This window comes from Penicillium longicatenatum (genome assembly GCF_028827895.1).
Source record: "Penicillium longicatenatum strain IBT 33135 chromosome Unknown contig_11_segment0_segment0, whole genome shotgun sequence".
Taxonomy (NCBI): Eukaryota; Fungi; Ascomycota; class Eurotiomycetes; order Eurotiales; family Aspergillaceae; genus Penicillium; species Penicillium longicatenatum.
Genome location: NW_026643117.1, coordinates 279,038 through 303,412, shown reverse-complemented (window position 1 = coordinate 303,412; position 24,375 = coordinate 279,038). Strand labels below are relative to the sequence as shown.

The 24,375-nt window shown below is 51.1% G+C and overlaps 11 protein-coding genes across 11 annotated transcripts; 4 read left to right on the top strand and 7 right to left on the bottom strand.

The window, feature by feature from the left end:
* Nucleotides 1-425: 425 nt before the first annotated feature.
* On the top strand, nt 426-2,937 carry N7484_000129 (dynamin-related GTPase DNM1; the record flags this gene model as incomplete). Its single annotated transcript, XM_057110550.1, has 3 exons — nt 426-524; nt 589-2,559; nt 2,623-2,937. The coding sequence occupies 3 exons, from the start codon at nt 426-428 to the stop codon at nt 2,935-2,937; spliced, it is 2,385 nt and encodes a 794-aa protein (XP_056977776.1).
* A 518-nt stretch (nt 2,938-3,455) lies between these two features.
* N7484_000128 (uncharacterized protein) lies at nt 3,456-4,941 on the bottom strand (the record flags this gene model as incomplete). Its single annotated transcript, XM_057110549.1, has 4 exons — nt 3,456-4,459; nt 4,513-4,529; nt 4,598-4,623; nt 4,702-4,941. The coding sequence occupies 4 exons, from the start codon at nt 4,939-4,941 to the stop codon at nt 3,456-3,458; spliced, it is 1,287 nt and encodes a 428-aa protein (XP_056977775.1).
* A 309-nt stretch (nt 4,942-5,250) lies between these two features.
* Nucleotides 5,251-7,782, bottom strand: N7484_000127 (uncharacterized protein; the record flags this gene model as incomplete). Its single annotated transcript, XM_057110548.1, has 2 exons — nt 5,251-7,011; nt 7,084-7,782. 2 exons carry the CDS (start codon nt 7,780-7,782, stop codon nt 5,251-5,253), a joined length of 2,460 nt encoding a protein of 819 aa, XP_056977774.1.
* Nucleotides 7,783-8,093: 311 nt separating this feature from the next.
* Nucleotides 8,094-10,326, bottom strand: N7484_000126 (ELMO/CED-12 family protein; the record flags this gene model as incomplete). Its single annotated transcript, XM_057110547.1, has 3 exons — nt 8,094-8,551; nt 8,611-9,982; nt 10,060-10,326. The coding sequence occupies 3 exons, from the start codon at nt 10,324-10,326 to the stop codon at nt 8,094-8,096; spliced, it is 2,097 nt and encodes a 698-aa protein (XP_056977773.1).
* Nucleotides 10,327-10,925: 599 nt separating this feature from the next.
* Nucleotides 10,926-12,554, bottom strand: N7484_000125 (protein phosphatase regulator REG1; the record flags this gene model as incomplete). Its single annotated transcript, XM_057110546.1, has 1 exon — nt 10,926-12,554. The coding sequence occupies one exon, from the start codon at nt 12,552-12,554 to the stop codon at nt 10,926-10,928; it is 1,629 nt and encodes a 542-aa protein (XP_056977772.1).
* A 2,187-nt stretch (nt 12,555-14,741) lies between these two features.
* Nucleotides 14,742-15,569, top strand: tma22 (putative RNA binding protein Tma22; the record flags this gene model as incomplete). The annotated part of the gene is made up of 4 exons (XM_057110545.1): nt 14,742-14,805; nt 14,870-14,889; nt 14,963-15,050; nt 15,112-15,569. The coding sequence occupies 4 exons, from the start codon at nt 14,742-14,744 to the stop codon at nt 15,567-15,569; spliced, it is 630 nt and encodes a 209-aa protein (XP_056977771.1).
* Nucleotides 15,570-15,755: 186 nt separating this feature from the next.
* Nucleotides 15,756-17,105, bottom strand: N7484_000123 (uncharacterized protein; the record flags this gene model as incomplete). Its single annotated transcript, XM_057110544.1, has 2 exons — nt 15,756-16,470; nt 16,558-17,105. 2 exons carry the CDS (start codon nt 17,103-17,105, stop codon nt 15,756-15,758), a joined length of 1,263 nt encoding a protein of 420 aa, XP_056977770.1.
* A 635-nt stretch (nt 17,106-17,740) lies between these two features.
* Nucleotides 17,741-18,365, bottom strand: N7484_000122 (CGR1 family protein; the record flags this gene model as incomplete). Its single annotated transcript, XM_057110543.1, has 3 exons — nt 17,741-17,881; nt 18,046-18,191; nt 18,296-18,365. The coding sequence occupies 3 exons, from the start codon at nt 18,363-18,365 to the stop codon at nt 17,741-17,743; spliced, it is 357 nt and encodes a 118-aa protein (XP_056977769.1).
* Nucleotides 18,366-18,962: 597 nt separating this feature from the next.
* amcA (putative mitochondrial ornithine carrier protein AmcA/Ort1) lies at nt 18,963-20,011 on the top strand (the record flags this gene model as incomplete). Its single annotated transcript, XM_057110542.1, has 2 exons — nt 18,963-19,088; nt 19,151-20,011. Coding segments are annotated over 2 exons (987 nt in total), but the record flags the coding sequence as incomplete, so codon positions are not given.
* Nucleotides 20,012-20,429: 418 nt separating this feature from the next.
* Nucleotides 20,430-21,223, bottom strand: N7484_000120 (Ubiquitin carboxyl-terminal hydrolase; the record flags this gene model as incomplete). Its single annotated transcript, XM_057110541.1, has 2 exons — nt 20,430-21,112; nt 21,169-21,223. 2 exons carry the CDS (start codon nt 21,221-21,223, stop codon nt 20,430-20,432), a joined length of 738 nt encoding a protein of 245 aa, XP_056977767.1.
* Nucleotides 21,224-22,047: 824 nt separating this feature from the next.
* Nucleotides 22,048-23,127, top strand: N7484_000119 (uncharacterized protein; the record flags this gene model as incomplete). Its single annotated transcript, XM_057110540.1, has 1 exon — nt 22,048-23,127. The coding sequence occupies one exon, from the start codon at nt 22,048-22,050 to the stop codon at nt 23,125-23,127; it is 1,080 nt and encodes a 359-aa protein (XP_056977766.1).
* Nucleotides 23,128-24,375: the final 1,248 nt, after the last annotated feature.

Below are 24,375 nucleotides of genomic sequence, written 5' to 3'. Positions count from 1 at the left end.
TTTCCATCGCCATTATATGCGATACGCCCCAAATGTATTTCCAACTCAAGTCAATTTCAAATGACACTGCTATCATGATGGTGGATACAATAGCCACTTTCGCAAATTCTGCTCTTTTATTTATTCTCTGCAGATCGCCTGTAGGTCCATAGTATACTGTAGGTACAGAGAATGTCCATATCAAATTGAAAGACGTCATGAGCATTACATAACCCGCCATCAGTCAGCATCACGTGCCTCAAAAAGCGGCATAAACAAGTGTGAGACTCCGAGGTGTGTCCGTCCACGCGCGAGGGATATTCGTTTGTAAACTTCCTGGCAGTTTGATCCTGCCGATACCTCTCACCCTTTGGTATCTGTTGCTGAGACTTGGGTGTCGGCCTTAGATCATCCCCCCAACCCCTTTCCCACACACATATACCAAAATGGCGTCGCTAGGTGAGGATCTGCTTGTCACTGTGAACAAGCTCCAGGACCTGGTGTTCAACACTATTGGAAATGACTCCCTTGATTTGCCTCAGATTGTGAGTGAAGCCGATGAAGAAGTTGTTTTGGATGTGGACTTGGAACTAATTACCTTGGATTCAGGTCGTTGTCGGCTCCCAATCATCGGGCAAGTCGTCAGTACTGGAGAACATTGTTGGACGAGACTTCTTACCACGCGGCAGCGGCATCGTTACTCGCCGTCCCTTGATTCTGCAACTTATCAACATCCCTAGCGAGCGTGAAGACCTGCCCGATCACGATGAGGTCCATGTTCCGCACACTGCAGCCAGTGTCGCCGGCCAGCACGAATGGGCTGAATTCCACCACCAGCCCGGCCGCAAATTCGAGGATTTTGCGTCTGTCAAGCAGGAAATTGAAGCTGAGACGGCACGGATTGCAGGAAGCAACAAGGGAATCAATCGGCAGCCAATCAACCTCAAGATATTCTCCCCCCATGTCCTCAATTTGACCCTGGTAGACTTGCCAGGCTTGACCAAAGTGCCGATTGGCGATCAACCTTCCGACATTGAAAAACAGACTCGGACTCTCATCTTAGAATACATCGCCAAACCGAATAGCATAATCCTTGCAGTATCACCGGCCAACGTGGACCTGGTCAATTCGGAAGCATTGAAGCTGGCGCGCCAGGTGGACCCCATGGGCCGCAGGACAATTGGAGTTTTGTCCAAGCTGGATCTCATGGATCACGGGACTAATGCTATGGACATCTTGTCTGGCCGGGTTTACCCTCTGAAATTGGGTTTTATCGGCGTGGTCAATCGATCGCAACAGGATATCCAGTCGGGCAAGTCGCTTGCCGATGCTTTGCGTGCCGAAGCAGACTTCTTCCGCCACCACCCGGCATACCGCAACATGGCCAACCGGTGTGGTACTCAGTTCTTGGCCAAGACCTTGAATTCCACCCTCATGACCCATATTCGAGACCGGTTGCCCGACATTAAAGCTCGTCTGAACACCTTGATGGGCCAAACCCAACAAGAGTTGGCTAGCTACGGCAACAAACAATTTAGTGGCAAGGAGCATCGGGGATCCTTGATTTTGCAGCTTATGACTCGCTTTGCCTCTTCCTTCATCTCGTCCATCGACGGAACATCCTCTGAAATATCCACCAAGGAGCTTTGTGGCGGTGCGCGAATCTACTACATTTTCAACGAGGTCTTTGGCAACTCTCTGGAGACAATTGACCCTACACACAACTTGACAGTTTCGGATATTAGAACGGCCATCCGCAACTCAACGGGTCCTCGACCCAGTCTCTTTGTGCCAGAGCTCGCATTCGATCTCTTAGTTAAGCCGCAGATTAAGTTGCTCGAGGCGCCCTCCCAACGCTGTGTGGAATTGGTCTACGAAGAGCTGATCAAGATTTGCCATACCTGTGGCTCGCAAGAGCTTTTGCGCTTTCCTCGCCTGCAGGGCAAGCTGATTGAAGTGGTATCGGATCTTCTTCGTGAACGCCTGGGACCATGCTCCAGCTATGTAGAGTCTTTGATTTCCATTCAAAGGGCCTACATTAATACCAACCACCCCAACTTCCCTGGCGCTGCAGCTGCCATGCAGTCGATCATTCAGAATAGGCAAGAAGAGGAGCGGAAGGCTATCCTGGCTGAGGAGAAGAGGAAACGAGAAAAGAGACGCCAGAAGGAGCTCGGCGCGGCCAATGGCACTGTTGGCATGCCAGAGGACGAGGAAGCCCAGTCGGAATCCAAACCACACAATCTGCCCCTTCGAAACCATTCTACCAAAGGCACACGTAGCATGTCTCCCAATGTGGGCCGCAACGCGGAGAATGGCATCACAGCCACTCTAAATGGCGCCCACGCAAGTCAATCGGCCGGTTTCGGTGGCTCGCACACTACCCGTGATTCCTTCCTGAACTACTTCTTCGGCAAGGAAGGCGTTCAAAATCCGGCTTCGCCACCCCAGCAGCTGAATCGAGTTGCCCACATGAGTGAGCCTAGTATCAGTCAGAGCATCCGCCGCGCAGAGGTTCGGTCACCGGTGTCAGAGGAGTACACCGCTCCTTCTGAGTATGGAGGTGATGTATCTGTGTTTGTGAGTCATATCAGCTCTCTCTCTCTCTCTTCCGCACGAGCTAACAACTTTCTTTCTTTCCAGCCCAATGAAAACGCAGAACCCACTCTCACTGACCGGGAGATGCTGGAGACTGAACTCATTCGTCGGCTGATTTCCTCATACTTCCATATTGTACGTGAGACTATTGCCGATCAGGTTCCCAAGACCATCATGCACTTGCTCGTCAACCACAGTAAGGATGTCGTTCAGAACCGACTGGTCAGCGAACTCTACAAGGAGGATCTGTTCGGGGAGCTGCTGTACGAGGACGATGGCATCAAGGCCGAGCGTGAGAAGTGCGAGCGGTTGCTGGATACCTACAAAGAGGCCGCGAAGATTGTGGGTGAAGTGTTATAGATATGCCAGAGGGCGTTTTGGCTTAACTTCCATAAGCTTGTTTTGAGTATGGGGATATTTTGTGTTTGAAGATGTACAATTAAACTACTTTTTTTTTTCCTTTTTCTCCTTTTCTCTCTCTCTCTCTCTCTCATTCTTGTGGAGATGGAAATCGGATGCACATGCTCGTCACATATCTACTCTCGTCCCTTGAAGCCCTAACCTTTCTGATCAATGCCCTGCTGCCGTACGTTCCAATGTCGAGGCTTAGAAATACCCCTTGACTCCATCTATGTATGATTGCCTGACCATTCACTCCCGTGTTGGGTATCCATCTGGTTACAGTATGTCTTGACTACTACATACATCTGAGGCTCGAGAGAAACGCAAAGTATGAAATCCTGGTCTCATGTCCAAACTCATAGGGAAAGAAGGCCGAAAGTTCACTCCCAATTGATTGTCTCCAAATCTTCCTGTTAGACTGAAGAGGCCGGTTTAACCTAGTATGCTTCAATCTGATTTATACATTTCTTGTCGCCTCACTGGACCTTTTTGGTGGCCACCTTCCGCAGCCGTGCTCCTTCAAATCCATATAATCCTCCCCCCAAGAAAACTAAGATAGCGCCGATCAAAACCCCAGATCCTAAGTGGTTTCCAAATAGATAGATCGACAGTAAGAGTGATACGAGCTTGCGGATGTTGAGCACCACGGTAACTGTTAACGAGGAGGATTTGGCCGACAGCAGGTGTACGCCTCGGATGCACAAGTACTGGGTCAATGCATTCATCATCAGATAAGCCACTTGAACCGGAAGCTGATCTAGCAGCGATTGGATCGATGCATAATGCAGGATGACCGTCGACAGTACTGATGGTGTCGTGTTGCTAGAAAGATCAGAAAGAGCTGGGGCTGACCCATCAGAGATCTTCGATAGGAACGAGGGCGAGGACGCCACCACTTGCCACTGTGATGACAATTGCGAGGTGCTGGTTATAAACAAAGGCAGAGAAAGGGTATGGGAGTAGAACAAGGCCTCCTTCCAGTGATCACGACCATAGGTTGCATACAGTCGGTCGGCATAGATCCCCTGGAAGGCCGACAGAACCATGGCTAATGCCAGAATGGTGAAACCAATCGTGGTGGTCATGACAGCCGCGTCCAACTCGGGTGTCATCTCCAAGTTCTGACCTTTGGCCTGTGCATCAGCCAGGGCAGCGGCCACCACTCCTGCTGTCAGCATGACCACTGCGAGGATCTGGCCCGAAGAATACCTTCTACCATTGAATATGTATCCCACAATCATGGAAGCGACAGGACCCCCGGACCGGATGATGATATGAAGAGGCACGGAGATTTTGTATGCGAAAGCCCAATTGTTCAACATATTCACCGAGACAAAAAATGCAGTATAAATCAGCCATGATCGGAGTGGGATCGCTCGGGGGCTGAGGAACAGGTTTCGGGGCCCCGCAGAGAAGGAAAGGAAATGGGGAAGGGTGAAGATGGCACATAGAACGAATTGTGCGAAAGTGATCAGGGGGCCTGTATCGATTATTGGTATCCAAATATATGTAACGGGATACAAGGGAGCTGACCTGCGGTAGACTGTTCTCTGCAGCCAGGATTAGTGTCCTCCAAGGTGATAAGTGCTCGAGTCACCGTATAAATGTAAAAACTTACTTGATAATGGCCTCGAGTGTGAACACCTATGTTCAATGTTAGATACATTGTCTCTTCGTTGACATACCCCGATAGACAAATTCCAAAGGTCACTGTTCACTCACATTTGCACAACAACCACCAAAGATGAGCGAGACCATCAGGAGCATGTTGGCCCAGTTGGGCACCGCAGCATGCGCTGCGGCAGCAATTAAGCCAGCATCCTTCAACTTGCCAGACTCCGCAGACCGATGGACTTGCTCGGCAGATGAGGCTGTCACAGTGTGCTTAGTAGCTTCGACTTTAGAGACGTTGGCTTTGTAGGTATCGGGTCTCTGTCTCAAGCTGTCGCCATCATGAATCATCCTGGTTTGTTGATGCCGAAGTGTGCGGGGAAAATGTTGACCCCTAGCGAGTAAGTCGTATGGCGCTGCGATATGGGGGATTGGGTGGGGGTTTCTTCTTATTTTTTTTTTTTTTTTTATTTTTTTTTTTTGCAATTGGATCCTTGTGGTCTCCACTGTTCAGACTTGTTCCGGGGGAAAGGTAATGACGGTAAGGTGGTATTACAATGTAGAAAGAAGCGAAGGAAAGTTGGAGAAGCGTGTGGATCCCGTGTTGATAACGACTCTTATCGGTGCTTTCTCCGCTCTAAACAATTTCTACATCCGAACTCAATCATCCACTATATCATCGTCGCTAAGGTATAGCTTTTCTTCTTTTTGGGGTATTCGAGGCCCAGATGGATTGCTGTGTTGGAGTGGCTGTGATGCCGAGGGCAGTTCATCTTCATCAACGTCGTCGAACCGACTCCTTCGGATCCCCGTGATCTGGTTCAATTGCCTGGATTCAGGCTCAGTGTACCGGATCTGAGCCATGTATGGTAATTGATGAAGTATCGCATCGGGACGTGACAGCATTGTCACCGTAGAAGCTGGAGAATGGTCTGCACCAGAAGGGCCGTGATGACCGACCCGGAGACTTCGCCAGGACCTAACACCTATGGATTCGGTGGATTCGGTAGACCTCATGCCGTGTGACAGAAGATGTGGATCGCCAAAGGGATCCAACATTTGTGTCATCCATGAATCCACGAGACCTTCAATCTCCTCGGACTTTCTCCATAGCCGCAAAGAGGATGGATACAGCATCTTATGTGCATCACCCGCACGACCTCTGCCGTCACCAGTGGCCAGTCGGCGGTTGACAGGATAGGGCAGACCAAATAGCAGCCCGCGTGCGGCGACCTGGAAACTGATCTCATCCTGTCGCAGCTTATCAATTCCAGCGCTTATGGGTACCATACCTGCCCCCATGCCACTTCGCGCGCCCTGAGTAGGCCGTCGGTCAGTACTGAGGATATCGCTATCAGATAATGCCTCGATGCATGCATTGAGGCTGTCAGTGAAAGAGACTCCATCACAGGAGGGCGGGTAATTCTCATGAAGACCACATATAAATGTGGTGATGTCTGTCCCGGTCTCATCGGCCAATGCATCTACTGCCACCTGTGAGACCTTAGGTCGGCGATGTTGAGATAAATAGTCCGGTGGTGAAGGAAGAACCACTGTACCGTTGGGTACAAGACTTGAATCAAGGCGTTTGTTGTATAAAATCTTGCCCACAGCATGAAATAGCCCCAAGCTCGCCTCTCTTTGCGATATCATTTTGAGAGACTCCTCCTCCATTGGGGTCAATGTTGTGTGCCCGCGAGACCTTCTGCCTCTAGTTTTGGTGAGAGTGCCACTCCATTTTCCGGCATCGTCGCCTTTTAAGCATAGAAACTCCAGAGAAGATACGGCACTGCGGACATCTCCAATCTCGGAGATCGTTTCGAGAACGATCGGACCAGGGATTCGGGCACGCTTTGAGCTGCGGGCTTCTTTCTCCAGGATCAAGTTCAAGGCCTTTTGCATGAAAGTCGGGGCGATACTATTGAAGTCTATTATTTTCGTGCTGGGGTGGTTAAACAATGCTGGCCCGAGTAATCGATGGACCGTGAAGTTATCTGATATCGACGACGCTGAGCCCAATAAGGTCTCCGACACAACCATCACAATCGGTGGGTGTATCTCCAATGGATGATCTGCAGCGGCCGCGAAATAGCGCTGGAGGGATGTCCGAAAGGCAGCCAGGCCAGAGTTTCGACTTGTCATTGTCGGAAATTCTTCCACCAAAAGTATGCGCTGCTTTTGAGACAGCGAAGTATGGTGATCATTAACTTCGACCCTATCTTCTAGGTCAAGTCCTCCGAACCGATCCCCCCGGCCTAGGAATTCCTCAAACTGTGTGCTCACGGAGACATAATCTTGGCCTGTGAACTCAGAGACCGCGGGATTCTTCCACTCCACAATATCGAAACCCAGTGATTCAGAGAGTAGTGAGATGGTGGTCGTTTTCCCCGAGCCTGCGGGGCCTCGTAGAACCAAGAGTCTCTATTTCCTGTTAGCAAAGAAAAACGGTCTTGTGCTCCTTGGGCTGAGCGAAGGGTCATGGGGATCGCTTACCTCTCTCCCGCGCCCTGCAAATGCATCTTCCAACCATTTTCGTACATCAGCAACCTTCCTCTTATGAACGGCCAACTCGTCTATGTTTACTGGAGCGAATCGTTGAGCCCACGGACGATGGTCGACTTGTTGGCTCAGAGATTGGGGATCTGACTGCTGAGGACTATGGCTCTTGGGATCTGATGGCATGATAAATCGCTTGGTAGATAGATTAGTCTGTCGTGCTGTGGTGGCTTTGGGTTTGGATACCAACGCCCGGGTTGGGCCATTATTGGAGGCGGAGGAGGAGTTCGGATTGAAGCTAGAGTTTTGGCTAGCAATGTGTTGTGTGAATATCTCATCGTATGAATCATAGTCATCCTCTATTTCATCTGCGTCTAATGTGTCTGCGGCCGATGCCAGTGATCGCTTCCCTTCCAACTTCCGCGAGGACCATCGTTGCCCGTCTGTTGCTGGCTGGAAAAAATGGTGAAGAGACTTGGATTTGTTTGTTTTCGGGGACGACCCAGGTTTCGATGGAGAGGGCGAAGGGGAAGAGCCTCCGGGGGTATGTCGAGTCGATGGGGCTGGACTGGGACGCGCTCGTGTTGATTTGGGGTGCGACGAGAGCGCGGCGGGCTTGATAGAATCAGATGAAGCTCTCTTGAGTTCACTTCTATGGACTGATCGACGTTGTCTTTTCGGAGGACGACTGTCCATGATGGGAAAACGCGGGGAGTTGCGAAGAGGAAAAAGCGCGTCTGATAAGGTTAATGACGCCAAGGGTCCACTTTACATTTTTAAGGTCCGCGTATACAATGGATATACAAAGAAACAAGGGAACTACATATTTAAATCCTTTTAATCTCATATCTCACTAGTTTCCACTTGCAAAACAGTCCAACTCCAATTGGTGTATATCTTACACTTATGTCCAGCCATGGGTATATCGACAGGATTCCAAACCAAAACACAATCATGATGTACAATAAAACAAATTCCAGTTCTCTGGGTCCCCATTTGCTCCTGATTCATGCGCCACCAAAGACGTCATAATAATAGTCTTCGTCCAAGCCATCCCGCGTGGGCACTGGCGGAGCCTCGCCAGCAAAGGTGGCGTCGTCAAAGCGAACATTGAGTAGACGGATCTTCAGCCCATAGTTGCTGACCAGGTCAATCAGCTTATTCGTTTCCGCTGTGATTGGTTGCTGACTGAGAAGCATGAGCAGTCCGTCCAACCATTCCGAGGCCACGCTATGGGACGCTGGCCGTAGAGTCAAAAGCACCGTCTCCTTCTGTGTAGACCGACTGCCAGTCCGAGCATGACCATGGCTTTTTGATTGGCTTGCTGCCGTTGAAGGCTGTGCATAACCATGGATAGTAATCTTAGTTGAGGCTTGACGCGGAGCTGTCTTGACAGTGGATGAGGACGAGTGGTCGGGGTTGGTGGAGACGTTGGAGACAACTGAGGAGACAATGGAGAGATCAACTACAAGACCAGATTAGTATGAAAATGGGAACATAGAGTGGGTCATGGTTGGCGCTCACTCTTCTCAGGCAGAGCATCTAGCTCAGGAGCTCTGTCCCCCATCGATTTGAACTCCCCGAAATGCAGATACCGGCGATTATGCGACAGCTGAACATATTGATGTGAGGCCGTGGACCTGGTAGAGTTTGGCTCGAGCTTGGGGTTGGAGTCGAGCGTAAACCACGCGCCTTGCAACAGGCAGCGAATGCGCTGCTCTTTGACGAATTGAAGAGCTTCGTGGTGAAGTTCTTCACGCACCTGTCGCAGGTGCTGACCCCACGCATCTTCGTAAGTGAGTTCCAGGAGTTCCATCTGTAGTTCTCGCAAGCGATGATATTCAAAGTTGGCCAGCTCCTCCTCGACATCCTGGACATCCTTGGTCCGGCCAGCTCCGCCAACCACTGATTCCATGAGAATGCGAACCAGCTCCACCAACTTATCCAGATCCTCCGTCTCCGCTGCCGTTGCCTTCCACATCCGAAAAAAGGCCTGCAGCCCCGCGACATGCAATCGAGTCCAGTGGAGAAGTAGAGGCTTGAACAGTTTGTCCAAGCTGGATCGTGATTCCATAAGCATATAGTTCTTGGAATCATCCATCTCAGACTTATCCACCTCGAAATGCTCGTACAGGATGGACGTCAGTGCGAGTGATGCTCGCGCGATCGGGCACCGCTGACGCGACGGCTTCGTGGCCTGCTCGAGAAGCATTTTTTGAAACTCATCCTGATGGCTGCGAACATAGTCGGCCAGGTCCATCATGCCCAGGAAGCCCACCTCGTAGAACTCTGCGGCGGGGCTTTCTGACTCAAATCCTAATCGGCGCCATTTTTCCGGATGTTGTCGTTTTGAGCGTCGCGTATCGTCGCTATTCTCCGTAGACTCTTCCGATCCTTTTGCGGGGTTACTGGCGAGGTAGATTCCCTTAAGTGCGCGACGGTGCTCGGGCTTTTCCTGCTGCAAAGGGATGTCTCTCCACTTCCGGAGAAGCACCTTGGTGAGGGATTGGAATTCCAGGAGCGGAGGCGCGAGATCTTGGAGAGCCGAGTCTTGCATGAGCACATAGACGGCTCGAATCACGCCGAGATCCTGCAGTTTCTGAATGAATTTCGGCCACTCTGCCTCCGAATCGTAGGTAATGGAATCGCGCATGAGGGAATTAATCAATTGGAGCGCATTGGCGCATAGGGCATGATCCGCCGAAGAGAGCCGAATGACAAGCATCTCCAAGAACTGAGGATAGATCGCGATCGCTGGTTTTAGGGCACGGAAGCCAAAAATCTCCGCCTGTGATGGGTTGCCTGCGGCATGTGGATGGGAGACCACAGATACTAGGATTGACATGGCGCCTCGGAGGATATTGACAAGAGGATGGGTGACGATTAGCTCGACAATCTAGCCATTTGCGACACCATTCATTAGCGAAGGAATTGGAAGTGAGGGAGGGGGAGAGGCTCAGGTTCATTGCTTACCCGTTCGACCAATTCCTGATCAACACATTCCCATCCTTTGTCAACCTCTAGCAGCCTGGCAAAACTTGTGAGACTATAGGCCAGTGTATTGCCACTGGCATGGAGCGTCAAGTATCGCAGTCGAGTCAATCCACCCTCAATGATAAAGAGGTCGGCGAAGGACGGGTCCCCGATATTGCTCTGGAGCTTAAAGACGGCCATTTTGCGCACGGCATCCTCATCACTCCCAAGGCGCTCCACCAATTCAGGGACATTGACATTCTCCATGGTGTCCCCCTTTTAAAGAAATGATTGTGGGCCAAAGGGAGTTGGGGGAAAGAAAAAGAAGGGAAAGCGTAAAAGGCGGGTACATCAGGGGTCAAACTACTTGGGTACTGTGGGGGCATTGGGATCCGAACTATATTATTAACCAGTGAGATCTTCACCTTCATCGTGTTTATTTATGTGTATATGTTATAGGTCATACAGACTCCAGACCAATGGAAAAGGAAAGATTGTGTCAATTATTCAATTATCGCAATTCATTTCATACATCATAATCCAGGTCATGGATTTTGCAGGCTTTGTCGGCATCTATACTTCTCCATAAAATTCAAGATATCCATCGTGATCAAGACAATAAACCAAACTCCGTGCAGATGCAATGTACCACCGAGAGACAGGATGAGGATGGGATCATCCGCTGTCTTATTATGTACGAAAACAAGGAGGATCTGACCCTTTCTGGTCATCCAACAACGAGCGATGTTCCTTTCTTTTGCTTCTCGTTCTTTTTCAAAAAAGAAATGGGAGGAAATCAAGCTTGGAAACCGGCCAGACTTGAATGATCCTCCATCCAGGGACAGACAGAATATGGCAAGTGAGGATCACCGCCGCCAGCCGACATTCCAAATGACATGGGCAATATCCCGAGCAGTGTTGACCGTATCCACCACACGACCTAAGATGGTATGGTTCACGGCCTCCCCTTCGCGTTCGCCTTCTGGCTCGCCATAGGGCACGAACATACCGGAGGTGGGCAGCTGCAGTGGACGATCCGCTAGCTCATCTTCCTCTTCAGGGACGAACCAGGCCTGACGGTCCCGGTAGTGTCCAGTAAAGTCAAGGCTTGGATCTTCGTCATCGTCTAAAAGGAAGTTCGCAGACGGTGGCCGGAGAGTCTCCACGGACGGGGTTGGGGACAAGGAGGTGGAGGGAGAATGGGAGGTGGGAGACGGTGGGGAGAGCGCGGCCCAGCGATCCAGGATTGAGGGCTCACCACGGGGCTCAGGGGTGTCACCGCGGTATTTCAGGGTGGTAGACGGGAGAGGCGCGATGGTTTTACTCTCGCCGCTGAAACTATTCCGGGGAGTGCTGCAGGTGCTGATGGGTGCCTCTCCCGATATCTGACGCATCATGACCACCCCGTCATCCGAAGAGGGCTCTTCGTCAAGGGTCATCGACCAACCTTCATCAACCTTGGCTTCAACGGCGATGCATTGCACCACCTCATTGTTGAAGTGGATATGACGCCGCTCGCTTGGAGAGGTCATTCCCGAAGAAGAAGAGGTGGTCAGGGTACCCCCGAGCGAATACGTCGAACTCCCCGTGCGATGGTGGAGTTGATCCAGATCCGTGTTGGACCGAGGGAACGGAGGGCGGGCCCAGCCTTGTTCGGCTTCTTGAGCCTTGAGGATCGCCCCGGCATGTTGGAGAAGGGTGTGCTGGGATAAGGACCGCTGGAGCATGGTCTCCGAAGCGGTTTTCTTTTTCAAGATGGGTTTCGGCTCCAGATAGGAGTTGGGGGTTTCGAGGCGGCTGGGTGGCGGCGACACATCCGAGACCATAGCGTCGCTGGAGGCGGACGTTTTGAGTGGCCCGTAGAGCCAAGTGACATCACAGTCCTTTAACCTGGCAATGTCGTTAGCAGGAAGCTTTATAGGGAGGGTGACTCTTCCGACGCACCAATTCAAGGTCTCTGGGGAAATGGTCCCCAGGTTGTTCTTGGCCTTGGCCCACGTCCTCCATGAAGCGTTTTCCAGACGCACGCCATTGCTATAGTCATTCTTGCGGGCGGCGACATATCGCCACGAGGACCAAATATCCTCTTCTCGCCAGTCATGGGAGAGATAGTCTACATGTCGCGAGGGTTCATCTTCCACGGAGGTGTCGTCTGCAGCCGGGGTCCCACAGGTCCACGGGGTTCCACTTTCGGACGCGTCGCTCAGGGCATCCGAATCCTTGCGAGCCCGGCCCGACTCTCCCTCGTAGGATGGGAGGATCAAATCCTCGTCGAGCGACAGGGTGGTGGTTGGGGAAAATTGATCGATTTCGGTCGGAGAAAAGCTCGGAGAGGGAGGGAGGGAGAGTGGCGAGACAGGGGAACACTGGGTGGGATACGCATGGTGCATGGGGGATTTGGGGAAGTCGAGATAATATCGCTGTGCGGTGGGGGCGCGTAACGGATCTGGGGAAAAGGGCGAATGTTGTTCGCGGGGAACGAGCATTGCCGTCATTTCCACTTGTGATGGGTCACACGGAAAGAAAAGAAACGACAGAAAAAGTAAAAAGATTGGAAGGGGGAAGAATTAAAGAACACTCTCCATTCCTCTATATGGGGAAGAAGCAGCAGGTGGAGAAGTGGGGAGGGGAGAATGGAGGATAAAATAGAAAGATAGAGAGTTTGAGAAACAGAGATGAAGAGAATAGGAAATAGAAAATAGAAAATAGAAAATAGAGAATCGCAAGCGTACGGATAGAGGGAAAAGAGATAAAGGTCACACCAGAATAGAGTTGTCGCCACTTTAGTTTATCACATAACGACCTAGACCGATAATTCATGCAGGATTCCCCACCAAATCCGAAGTCGATCCTCTAGTGGAGAAGTCGGAGCATCGCGGGCTTCGCGGGCTTCAACAGGGTCCGACCACGACGGGACATTGACTCCTGCACACAGTGTAGGGATTTCCTAGAATCAATGATGCTATTTAAGATCAAAATCATACCGCTCAGAAGCATACCGTCACTATGATAACACAAGGGCAATCCATTCCATTATGGGCTCTGTTATTCCCTATAACACCGCATAGTATGAGGGGTTAGATCGTGCCCTAACCCTGTACAGCGTCTAGAACTTCATGGGACCGTGCGGGTTAGAGCCTACAAGTATCCTTCCGCCACCAGTCTAGCACGGACCGTGGGCCAGAGCCCATTGACTTTGCACTCCAGATAAGCGGATCGAGATGAAAAAAAGAAAACCAAGATCAATGACTCAGGGGGCTTGGAAGACAAAGACTTCACTTGGGGTATATACATCATCAGTCGATCTCAAGATAGGAAGAGCCGTGCTGGTAAATGGATTCAATACGAACCCACTCTTGACTCTCCTGTGGTTAAAGCTCCCTTCTCTACTGTATCTGCAACAATGACCTGCATACATGTCTGGATTATGGATGGCTTTGATTTGAATTAATCCTATTTTTATTTTTGCCATGCTGTTTCAAGATAGGCAATTAGCCAACGATGTCGTACTGCGTACACCCTTGTCCTTCGTCTGTGCGTGCATCCCCGAGTCCATGATTGGTCTTGAACCTAAACCCATTGTTGATGCAAAATGAGAGGGAAATCTGGGCCAGTGGTATCGCCGCATGGCTGCATGTTACCGATCTTCGGAGAGTTTAGGGCCCCAAACACTTCTCTCGCTTCCTTTTTGACGGCCTGCAAGGTGGATGGGAGTGAGTTCGGGCCCAGAATCCTCCAAAGTGCCCCCTTCCGCGAAGACCTTAGGGTTGATGCGAAAATTAATGCGAGAACCAAACCTCCCCCCCCGCCCCCCCGGGGCCCTCGTGTTCCTGATTTCTCGGGATCTCGACTTCTTCGGCTTCTTTATTGGCTGGGGAACCCACCTCACACAAAGAGATACCCGGCACGGGATGATGCACTCCGGATCCTCTCGCTGTTCCTCCCCCGGGGGGTAAGTGGATGGCGACGGGGGATCGTCACTCCTATCTTATCGGAACCGTTACTCGCTAACGGCCGTGCGGATCGATTGTGATTCGGGCGCCAATGAGCAGCTTCAATGCTGCTATCGTGCCCCTGCGAGACCTCTGGGTTTGATGCAGCTTCTCAACGGCCCGGTTCTGGCCTGCATGGCCCCAATGACAAACAGACAAGGCTACGTCGGCAAAGCCAGAGTGAACACGAAACCCATGGCAGATAACGACCCCTGGAGTAACTTTGGCACTTGACGCCACCAGAAGTGGATCGTATGCAGTGGTGATTTGGTCGCTTTGCGCCTTTGTGCCTTTGCGATGCGTTGACCCGATTACAATCTGCAGGTTAATTCTTTGTCGCCCGGACGAGTCCAGGATGACGACGAATTGAATCAATTGGCCTGATCCCTCGGATAGATTGGAATGTCCGGAGATACAGAAGCCTCTGTAGGTCTGTAGGTAACCTTGGACAGAAACCTTGTCAAACCCGGGACTTTTGACACATTGGAACCTGGAACCTGGCACTGGGAACTGGGAACTGGGAAGGTACGTGCTTTTAGTGCTTGGGGCGCAATCGTACGTAATGTAATGTACACAAATCACATGACCCGGAATTAGCGCTGCTGATGTAATCCACCTGGCCCTCGTGGAAAAAGAGCTACCGAGTGCAATCAAGGGTCGAGACCCTATCACTCTCCTCATCCCGCAAACATGGCTGAGGTGGCAGATTTAGGCCCGGTCGAGCCGCAGGCCCGCCATATCGTGTACTGTGGAGGTGAGTACCCCCGTGGTATCCCGTGTGGAGGACCTAGTTGGCTGACCGTAATAACCCCGCGCAGTGTGTACTCTACCCCCCGAGGTATGAGCTAGGATGCTTTGTTTCCCTTCCCCACCTCGGCCTCATTGACCATTTCTGGATTCAATCTCTCTAGTACTGTGGATTTGGAGGAACAGCCAAGAAATGCGAAGAATGGCTGAAGGATGAAGAGCCCGAGCTCTGGAGTCAGTTACATTCCGAAGGTATGCATTCAATGGGACTTCTTCGGAGCTCCCATGAAAACCTGGGATGAGAACGTGGCAGCCGCTAACGATTACCACCCCTGCTCGGTGGCACCAGATGCTTTGAACGCCAACTTGTCCGCCCTCTCCGTCTCCGCACAGGAGCGTGCCGCCAAAGACGCCGCTAAGAAGGAAGCCAAAGCTGCTCAGAATGAGGCGCGTGACGTCGAACGCAAGGCCGCATCGAAGGTCATCATCAAGCGAGTTGAGCGTAACAAGCGCAAGTACGTCACCGTCATTTCGGGTCTGGAGGTCTTTGGCCTGGAGAACAAGAAGCTGGCCAAGGAACTGGGAAAGAAGTTCGCCACTGGTTCCTCCATGACCCGATCACCTTCGGGTACAGAGGAGATCACGGTCCAGGGTGATGTCAGTGAAGATGTGGAGGATTGGCTGCTCGAGGTCTATGGCAGCAAAGTCCCCGGAGCCAACATCGAGCTGGTCGAGGACAAGAAGAAGAAGAAAGACCCCGCCGCTGTCTAAGTTGGAGCCTTTTTGTCTTTTTAACGATGATGAAGAAACAATGATATGTATTGCGCGAGAAGGGGGTATCATGACATGACCAAAAAGTGAAAATAAATCAAAGACCCGTGCAGAAATGAAACAATTTGTATATCACAGGCAATCCAGTCCCGTAGCAGTAACGTCAGGAGAAAACAAGGTGATTGGCTATAACTCATCAAATATTCGCAGGGGATCATTAGTCGTTGCAGCATCGGCGCTGGCTTGAGAACTTGTGGGTGTAACGCTGTTCGCCAGGTCCAGGCTCTGTCGACGATCCGCCAGACTGGACGGATACCAGGATGAAGCAGTAGTGACCTCCGAGTCAGCCAGAACGGACTCCCAGGTGTCGGATGGGGTGCCGAGAGAGGTCTGGTTCAATTTCTCGCTTAGATCGGGCAATTGGCCTGGGGATTGCAACGCGGGCCAATTCTGGACAACGAGGGCCAACACAAGTACGAGCAAGCCACTGGTGATGATGGCCCAAAAGATTCGCAGTCGACGGCTGACTCGGGACTGCCATTCTGACTCTCGTTGGTCCCAGCGGTCAATCTCGCCTCGGACGCTCTCGAGGCGTTTGCCGAGATCCTCGACTCGTTGCCGTCCCACCTTCATTCGTTTCTCTAGTGCGTCGGCCTTTTGGATCTGGGGCTGAAATCCTTGTAGATCATTGATCTGTTTGCGGGTCTCCTGGTCGAGCCCAGCGGTTTCGCGCTCGAAGTCGTTAAGGAGATTTGACGCCGTATCTGAAAGGTCTTGAAAAGATCCGATCGTCGAGTTAAGTGCTGTGATTTTCTCAAGCAAGTTGTAGTAGGTGTAGTCGAGTCGTCGGGTGACGTCGGTCGCCAATGTCCCAATGGAGGAGAGAGCGGAGCGCAAGTATCTGGTAGGTTCCTGGTGAGCGAGTCTCTTCTCGTATCGAATCACAGAAAGCCAGGTATCGCTATTGGTCCAGAAGCTCTGATCTTACTGTTCGCCTTGTTTCCTTCGCTTCGTCACCTGTCCCAAATCTTCCATCGATTGAATCTCCTGCCTCCGAATCGGACCCAGTTGTCCCTGCTGCTCGGGAGGATCTAGAATGCTGCCCTTGCGGCTTCGGCTGCTGCTACCCAACCCCGAGGTGGAATCCGATCCCCAGCGCGATCGCGTCGTCTCCCGTGTGATAGGTCGCAGGAGCCCATCTTCCTCCCGGTCTTTCTCACGACTTCCAGACCAGGTGGGTAGCAGTCCACGGGCACTGGCGGAGGAGGCGAGATGGCTCATGGGGCGTGGAAGGCGGATTTCGCGCGACTTGCTCGGTTTGTGCCGGTGGTGATGCGACTTTCCTCCGTCAAGATGCCAGTCGGCTGAAGATCGTTGAGAGGATCTGTGACGTGTCTCTGTTCCCCCGATTTCATGGTGGGAGTCTGGTTGCAGCGGTTCGCTGGTCTCATTGGTTCGTGTGGATCCATGGGTCGGAGGGAAAGTCGCAGAAGCGGGTTTAGTGGAGAGTGGTGATGGATATCTGAGATGGTCCATGTTCGGACATAACTTCAAGTTTGTCGATTCCTTCTCTGGTGTTGAATAAGGGATGTCGGATGTCAAAAGTGGAGAGTTCGGGGAAAGCGATGACGCCAAGCCATATGATGCATGGCGATCAACATTAGAATGTATACATCCTTGGAAACCGTGACCGCTTCTGCAAGTACAAAATCATTAGTCCTATTCAAGCTACAATCTTGGACCTCATGATAACTGGTCTTCTATCTCTTATTTTCGCATGTTAACAAAAATGCAGGTCTTTGAATACCTAAGACACCAGACGACTGCACGTCAAACGTGATATTTGTACATTCGTGGTCACGGACTGTAGAACTGCTTTTGATTTTTACCGAGTCCATGCATTCACTCATGCAGCATAATCGGAATTCTGAAATCTATCATTGGCTCCGATGGAATTAACCGTCTTAAAAACAATATATAGTATAAAGAACAAATTTGCATATCAATACCCAGGAAGAACGCCGATGATCCAAACCCCCTTCTCATACATGGATAGCCTCCAAAGTGATGCCAGGCATGTGCTGCACAGCCGGATCAAGATGGAAGTCTTGATGATGAGGAAAGAAGATGTGGCATATGCTGGAAAGGGAACGTAGTCACGGAGCATGAGCTCATGAGTTGAGAAGCTTGTTGCGCTTCTCGCGGCGCTTGAGCCGCTCGACCCGTTTGTGGTGCATCTTTTCCGCCATCTTCTCATAACGAAGCTTCTCCTCCTTCGCAGCACGACGGTCCTTGATGCGTTGGATGTGGGCCTGAATACGGGTCCAGTGTTAGTCGCACCACTTTTCCAAGGAAGTGGGGAAGAGAGGCTGGGACTGAGAGAACGAAACCACAAAGAAAAAAAAAAAAAAAAAAAAACCCAAAACGGAACCAAGAGAAGACGACATATATTAACAGTATTAAACAAAATGCTCACCTGACGTTCAGCCTCCTTTTCTTCCTTCATCTCTCGTTCCCGTTCCTTGACGGCGTCTTGGTGCTTGCGGAGCTCTTGACGTTTGGCATAGGATGTCAGACCGGCAGTCGGACGGAAAGCCCGCTTGTTGTCATGCCAATTCTTGCCTAGAAAAAGGAAAGCGACGATCGGGTTAGTTGGGCTGACAGAACCGAGTAGGGAGAGAATCCAGAGTGGAGACGACGCGGGTTTCGGAGATTCGTGGACTGACCATTCTTGCGCATGCCCGACGCCTTTGCGACAGGCACGGGGACAACTGGGATCTCGGCAGGAGAGGACATTTTGATCTGCAAGATCTCTTCTCGCCAGATATCAAAGGGCGGGAGAAGGTGACGGCACTGGGGAAGGAGGGGGAAGGTTGTAGAAGTCTGATATCAGAAGAGTTATCGCGGGATGAAAATTTCGGTTTTTTGTCAGCGCGTCAGTCGGAGATTATCTGATCGATAACCGGGCTTGGCGGACGCTAACACCAACAAAACCGGTGAAAGATGATGAGAATACTCCACTACGGAGTCTAGTTTTTCTTCATTTGTTTCATTTGGGGGTCTCTATTACTCATAATTATCTGATCGCATGGATCTGATAATAATCTCGTCGTGAAATCGACCGATACATTGGTATTACCCAGTACCACCTGCAGACAGTCCTGGGGCTTGGCATTAACGTACACCGCCCCTCTCGCTTTTCCCTTTTTTTTTCTTTTTCCTGGACTTTCAGTTCTTGAATTCCCCACTTTCTGCATCTACGTCCCCCAAGTCTTGAATTGCCGAAATAAATCGCTCATAAAGCCCCCTCCTCCCCCGCCCTCTTTCTTTTCCCTTTTCTTTGGAACAATGCTCCCTCGATAACCCTTCTTTTCTCGTGGGTCTTGGAAAAGGAACATTGTTGGATGCCTTGATGGCGACAGCCGAGCATGCAATTCCGGTCAGCGAGCAAGTGATGGAGCTCCCATCGCTTCCCCCAACCAGGGGTTGGAGGCCATGAAAGATATTGTCTATGGATCGGTAAGGAGACTGCTCCCCCCCCCCCCGATCTTACTCGGTAGACAACTCACATCCTACTCCAGGTGGCTGGAATGGCAGGTAAATTGATCGAGTATCCCTTCGACACAGTCAAGGTTCGACTACAATCACAACCCGAACACCTTCCCCTCCGATATACCGGTCCTCTGGATTGTTTTCGCCAGTCGTTCCAAGTCGACGGCGTGCGAGGACTGTACCGAGGCATTAGTGCCCCCATGACCGGGGCCGCCGTGGAAACCAGCTGCTTGTTCTTCAGTTATCGCCTTATCCAGGATGCCTTGAAGGCAAACGTCTTTCCCAATGTAGAGCAGCTGCCCTTGTGGGTGCTGGTGGCGAGTGGAGCGGCGTCAGGTTCCGTCACATCACTGGCTCTGACCCCGATTGAACTCATCAAATGCAAGATGCAAGTGCCCGTCGAGTCCGCAGTGGGGCACAAGGCCCCCGGGCCCCTTCTTCTCATGGCCTCGATCTTCCGTCATGAGGGCATCATGGGCTTCTGGCGCGGTCAGATGGGGACTTTGATTCGTGAAACCGGAGGCAGTGCGGCATGGTTCGGCGGCTATGAGGGGGTCTCTTCTCTTTTCCGGAAATACTCCTCTCGGTCTCAATCAGCCACTGAAAGTCTCCCCGTCCATCAGCAAATGATTGCGGGTGCCGCTGCGGGCATCAGCTACAACTTCCTGTTCTTCCCCGCAGACACCATCAAGTCGCGGATGCAAACTGAGGATATTTCCCGACGTCCTGTCAATGGAGCGCGGCAATCTTTTTGGAGCGTGGGGCGTGCTCTGTGGCGTCAGCAAGGCCTCAAGGGTATGTACCGCGGGTGCGGGATCACCTGTCTACGTTCGGCACCTAGCTCGGCCTTCATTTTCGCCGTCTACGAAGGATTACGACAAAACTTTTGAATGTTAGAGCCCTTGATGCACATGTCCAGAATATAGATCTTGGGGGTGTTGCACATATAGATTTCGGATTTCGGTTGCTTTCTCTTTTACTTATACCCGTTTTGTGCAGTTTATATATGAAGAAATCAATCTCTGTCTAGATCTCACTGGTCATTAATATTAATCTCAGGGACCTTTCAATCTTCTATGTTTCTCAGCTGGACCCCGTTTATCATTAAGCCTTCAGGATGCTCAAAAAAACCTACTGTCTAAAGGTATAGCCTGCCCAGTCCGGGAGGTGGGTGTTCCGTATACTTTCCTAGGTACAAACTTGATCAAGAATGAGGAAGTTCAATGATTATTCAAAGGTTTCATGCCAACAAACCAGGCGGGCTCGTGATTTGGTAACTAGGTTGCAAGATTCTGATTGTTGCGGCGCCTAAGCATCCATCCCAGCTATTGCCACGATACTCATTTCACCATATCCTCCTTTCGCTGCCGCCTCTAAAAAGTCCTGCACGGTTAATTCCAGCCCCCGCTCGCTCAGCAGATCGTCTCCATCAAGGGTTCCCCGCAATAAAGGCCCCTTCATGCCTCCATTGAGCTCCCATACCTGGCTGTCCTTCTGGACAAACCCGACGAAGTGGTGATGATTCTCATCGTGGGGCGAAGGAGCCGCAGATGAACCCTGAGATGCAGCCTCCATGTGTGCTTCTTCAAGAAAATTGGAGTCATACAACAACTGTGCTCGTTCAGCCGGTTCAAGTTCGATGGCACACTTCAAAATGTCCCCCAATTTCGAATCCCGACGGACATATCGTCCCCCATCTAGATTGAAGACGCAGTGCAGCAGCGCCATCAGACCGCAGGCATGTCCGATCGTCTGTTTGATCCAGATGATCGGTTCGCCCGCACCAGAGCCCTGATATTCCGGGATCGTAGGTACCACTGCAGACCGGGCTGCATTATATATGGGCCAGTCCGCGAGCAGGATCAGTGCATGAATGGGGCGAGGGATCCACGACAGGGAGTCCGGCGATGTAGAGAAAACATCATGAAAGGTGAGTCCAGGAGCCACACCAAGGTTTTGGCAGAGATGCGACAGGACCTCTGGGTTGTTCTCTGAAGTTCGTTATGAGCAGTCTACCTTTGGAAGAAGAATCCGAGAGGCAGCTCACCCAGAGGAATGAATGTCTTGAGGCCATGAACAACCTCCGCTTTGGGGATAGACATACCGGAAGGCTACAAATTTAGCCTCTTCGTCACTTGCGTGCTGTCTCAGCATATGGTCGAGAACAAGGAGTGGAGAAGCAATCAATGCAAACTTGACCATGCCCCGCACCGTTCTTGTGTCATCCTTTCTCTTTCTCTTCTCAAACAAGTGTGAGAGCTTCAATTCGTCGGTCCATACCTTCTATGCTTCTATGCAGGGAACATGGTCAACGGCTGATAACGCTAACTCTCAGGGTCCCCAGGAAATCAAGGAAGCGGATCCAATGGCTCGGCAAGATGCCGATTTGCATCTACCGATGTTCTTCTCTGCGAGATCAATCCATCAAAAAGGTTGAACTTTGACTTGTTTAATATCTGGAGATTAGAGATATTTGGATCATGGAGATGCACTTTTAGGTATCTCTTGATTGGTATGAACATGATGATCAAGGAACCTCGAGATTGCTTGGTCAACGCGCACTTCTTTGGTTGAAAGTCTCCACTGACACCCGATGGATCTTCTGAATACCAATCATGAGGCTCACAAATGTCATCCATCTCCGAAGAATTCACTATTCTCAGCCCTATGGACCCCGGAGCATGCGCGTTGGGCCTGGTCAACCTGCATAGTCCTGTATAGTGGAGCATTCAGCCCTATGGACTCCAGTCCGGACCCAGAAAAAAAGCTTGCCGATACCAGGCAGCAATTTGACGAGCTTCATTCCACTCGGAATGCATCTGGAAATCGCTCATGGGAGCCCCAAGGTACTCACCCAGCTTGGCTATAAGATGGACACCCAGTTAAGTAGAATGAACTTTGATCTTCATTCCGTTCAGAATCGACCATGTCTTCCTTCGATCCGACCAGTGTTAACCTGAACACGGCCAGTGAAGAAGATGTGCTGTGCTACCTGGCCATCTCTGGGAACGACTACAATGGCCACCTCGGGGCTCGTATCTCCTCCATCTTTGTGATTCTCTTCGTGTCTTCGGCCTTTACGGTCTTCCCTGTGGTTTCCAAGCGGATGCCAGGATGGAAGATCCCATTCAGTGTGTATATCTTCGCGCGGTACTTCGGAACGGGTGTCATTGTGGCCACGGCGTTCATTCATCTACTGGACCCGGCTTACAAGCGAATTGGCCCCAAGACTTGCGTGGGCCAGTCGGGATACTGGGCTGAATATTCCTGGTGTGCGGCAATTGTCCTTGCATCCGTGGTGATCATCTTCCTGATGGATCTGGCGGCGGAAGTCTACGTGGAACATAAATACGGCGTGCACAAGGATGAAGATGCCACCAATGCCTTCGTCCAGCACGAGCACCACCTGGACGTGCAGCCTGGCCCGGATACCGAAAAGGAGGCCGTGACTCCCACCTCTACCGAGAAGCGAGCAGATACATGGGGCTCGGAGGGCGATTCTTCTTCGGCCGAAAAATCTTTTCGTCAGCAGATTTCTGCATTCCTTCTGTTGGAATTTGGTATCATCTTCCACTCCGTCATCATCGGTCTCAACCTGGGTGTGACGGGCTCGGAGTTCAGCACGCTGTACCCAGTTCTGGTCTTCCACCAATCGTTCGAAGGATTGGGAATTGGTGCTCGCATGTCTGCTATCCCCTTCGGAAAGCACACCTGGCTGCCATGGATCCTGTGTGCGGCATACGGCCTGACCACCCCGATCTCCATCGCTATTGGCCTGGGAGTGCGGACCACCTATAACCCCGACTCCAAGGTCTCGTTGATTATCCAGGGAGTGCTGAATGCCGTGTCGGCGGGTATCCTGATCTACACTGGTCTGGTGGAGCTTCTTGCTAGAGATTTCCTGTTTGATCCGTGCCGGAGTAAGCGCCGGTCGCGGCTGTTGTTCATGGTTGGCTGCACCTTGCTGGGGGCGGGAATCATGGCTTTGATTGGAAAGTGGGCTTAGGAGGGTTGAGTGAGGCAATGGAGGATATAGAGGAACGGAAAATAATGTATAGATAGATGTTGATTGGTGTCTTCAAACGTATCTAGATGTCGATCGCAAGTCCATTGGGAGACTTCAATTGATGACACATAATTACCTGCAACGACTTATCGGAATAAATCTTCCAAGCATCCTATGATCTTCGGATCCTGGAATCGATCAAGTAAGATCAGATCAGCCCGTTTCCAGTCCGTGGAGTCCCCGTGGAAGCTGTAGGAATGCATAAGCACTGGTGAGACAGACCCCCATCATATCACAACCTAAACCATGCTAGCTCGCCTGTTCCTCTTTGGCAAGATATCGTGATCCTAATTCAACAATCCAGAATCAAATTGCGATCACAACTTACATCTACCGTGTGCACCGGTTCACGTACCAGCCAGGTGATCAACCCAAGAACATAGTCAGCGTGAGTACCTCGTTCGCGAAACACTACGCAGCTCGAAGCCTTGTCAGTTCCATTCCATCCGGCATTAGAGTCGTGATCATTGAGTAGAACAGTCTCTTTCACTTGACATGGGTACTGCCACGATTCTGCGTCGTCAATAGCCATGATGAGAAAACCTTTATTCCATGCGGCTCCTACATTCAAGCCCCGGATCCTGGAACTGGGTCCACGCAGCAGTGGAATCTATTGTCCCCGATGGATGTAGAGGAACCGTCCAGGTCGCACTGGGTTTCTCGGTTCCTTAAGAATATCCGGTTTTGGTGACGGGATCCTTGCTGGACTTCTATCGAGAGTGTGCCAAGTGAACAGGGTCACTGCAGTGAAAGAACTTGCTGATGAATGAACGAGAATCAGTGAAGCGCAGGATATTGTGGTCGTAGGAAATGTCCTGCTGGGATTGCATTGGTGGTGGTGCTATTGATTTTGATCGCCTGGCCATTTTCCCGCTTCTTTCCCTGTAAGTAGCCCGGTCCTGACACTACCAGGTCACAAGTGTGGTTTATATCACTGATAACCTTGGAATAGCGTTGAAGTGCTGTTCACCACACATAGGCAGAAGGTTGGACTGGATAGCGCGATGGGATGGTGATATATATATAAATATTGTGCGTGAAGTCACTCGGTTGAGAACGGACTTAGAGATCAAAATTGTGCTCAGACCCCAAGACTAGTTGCAAATCAAATGATTGATGAGCGTGATTGTGCGGGTGAGTTGATAAAGAGTCGATAAACTTATCACGGCCCCGCATTTCGTATATGCC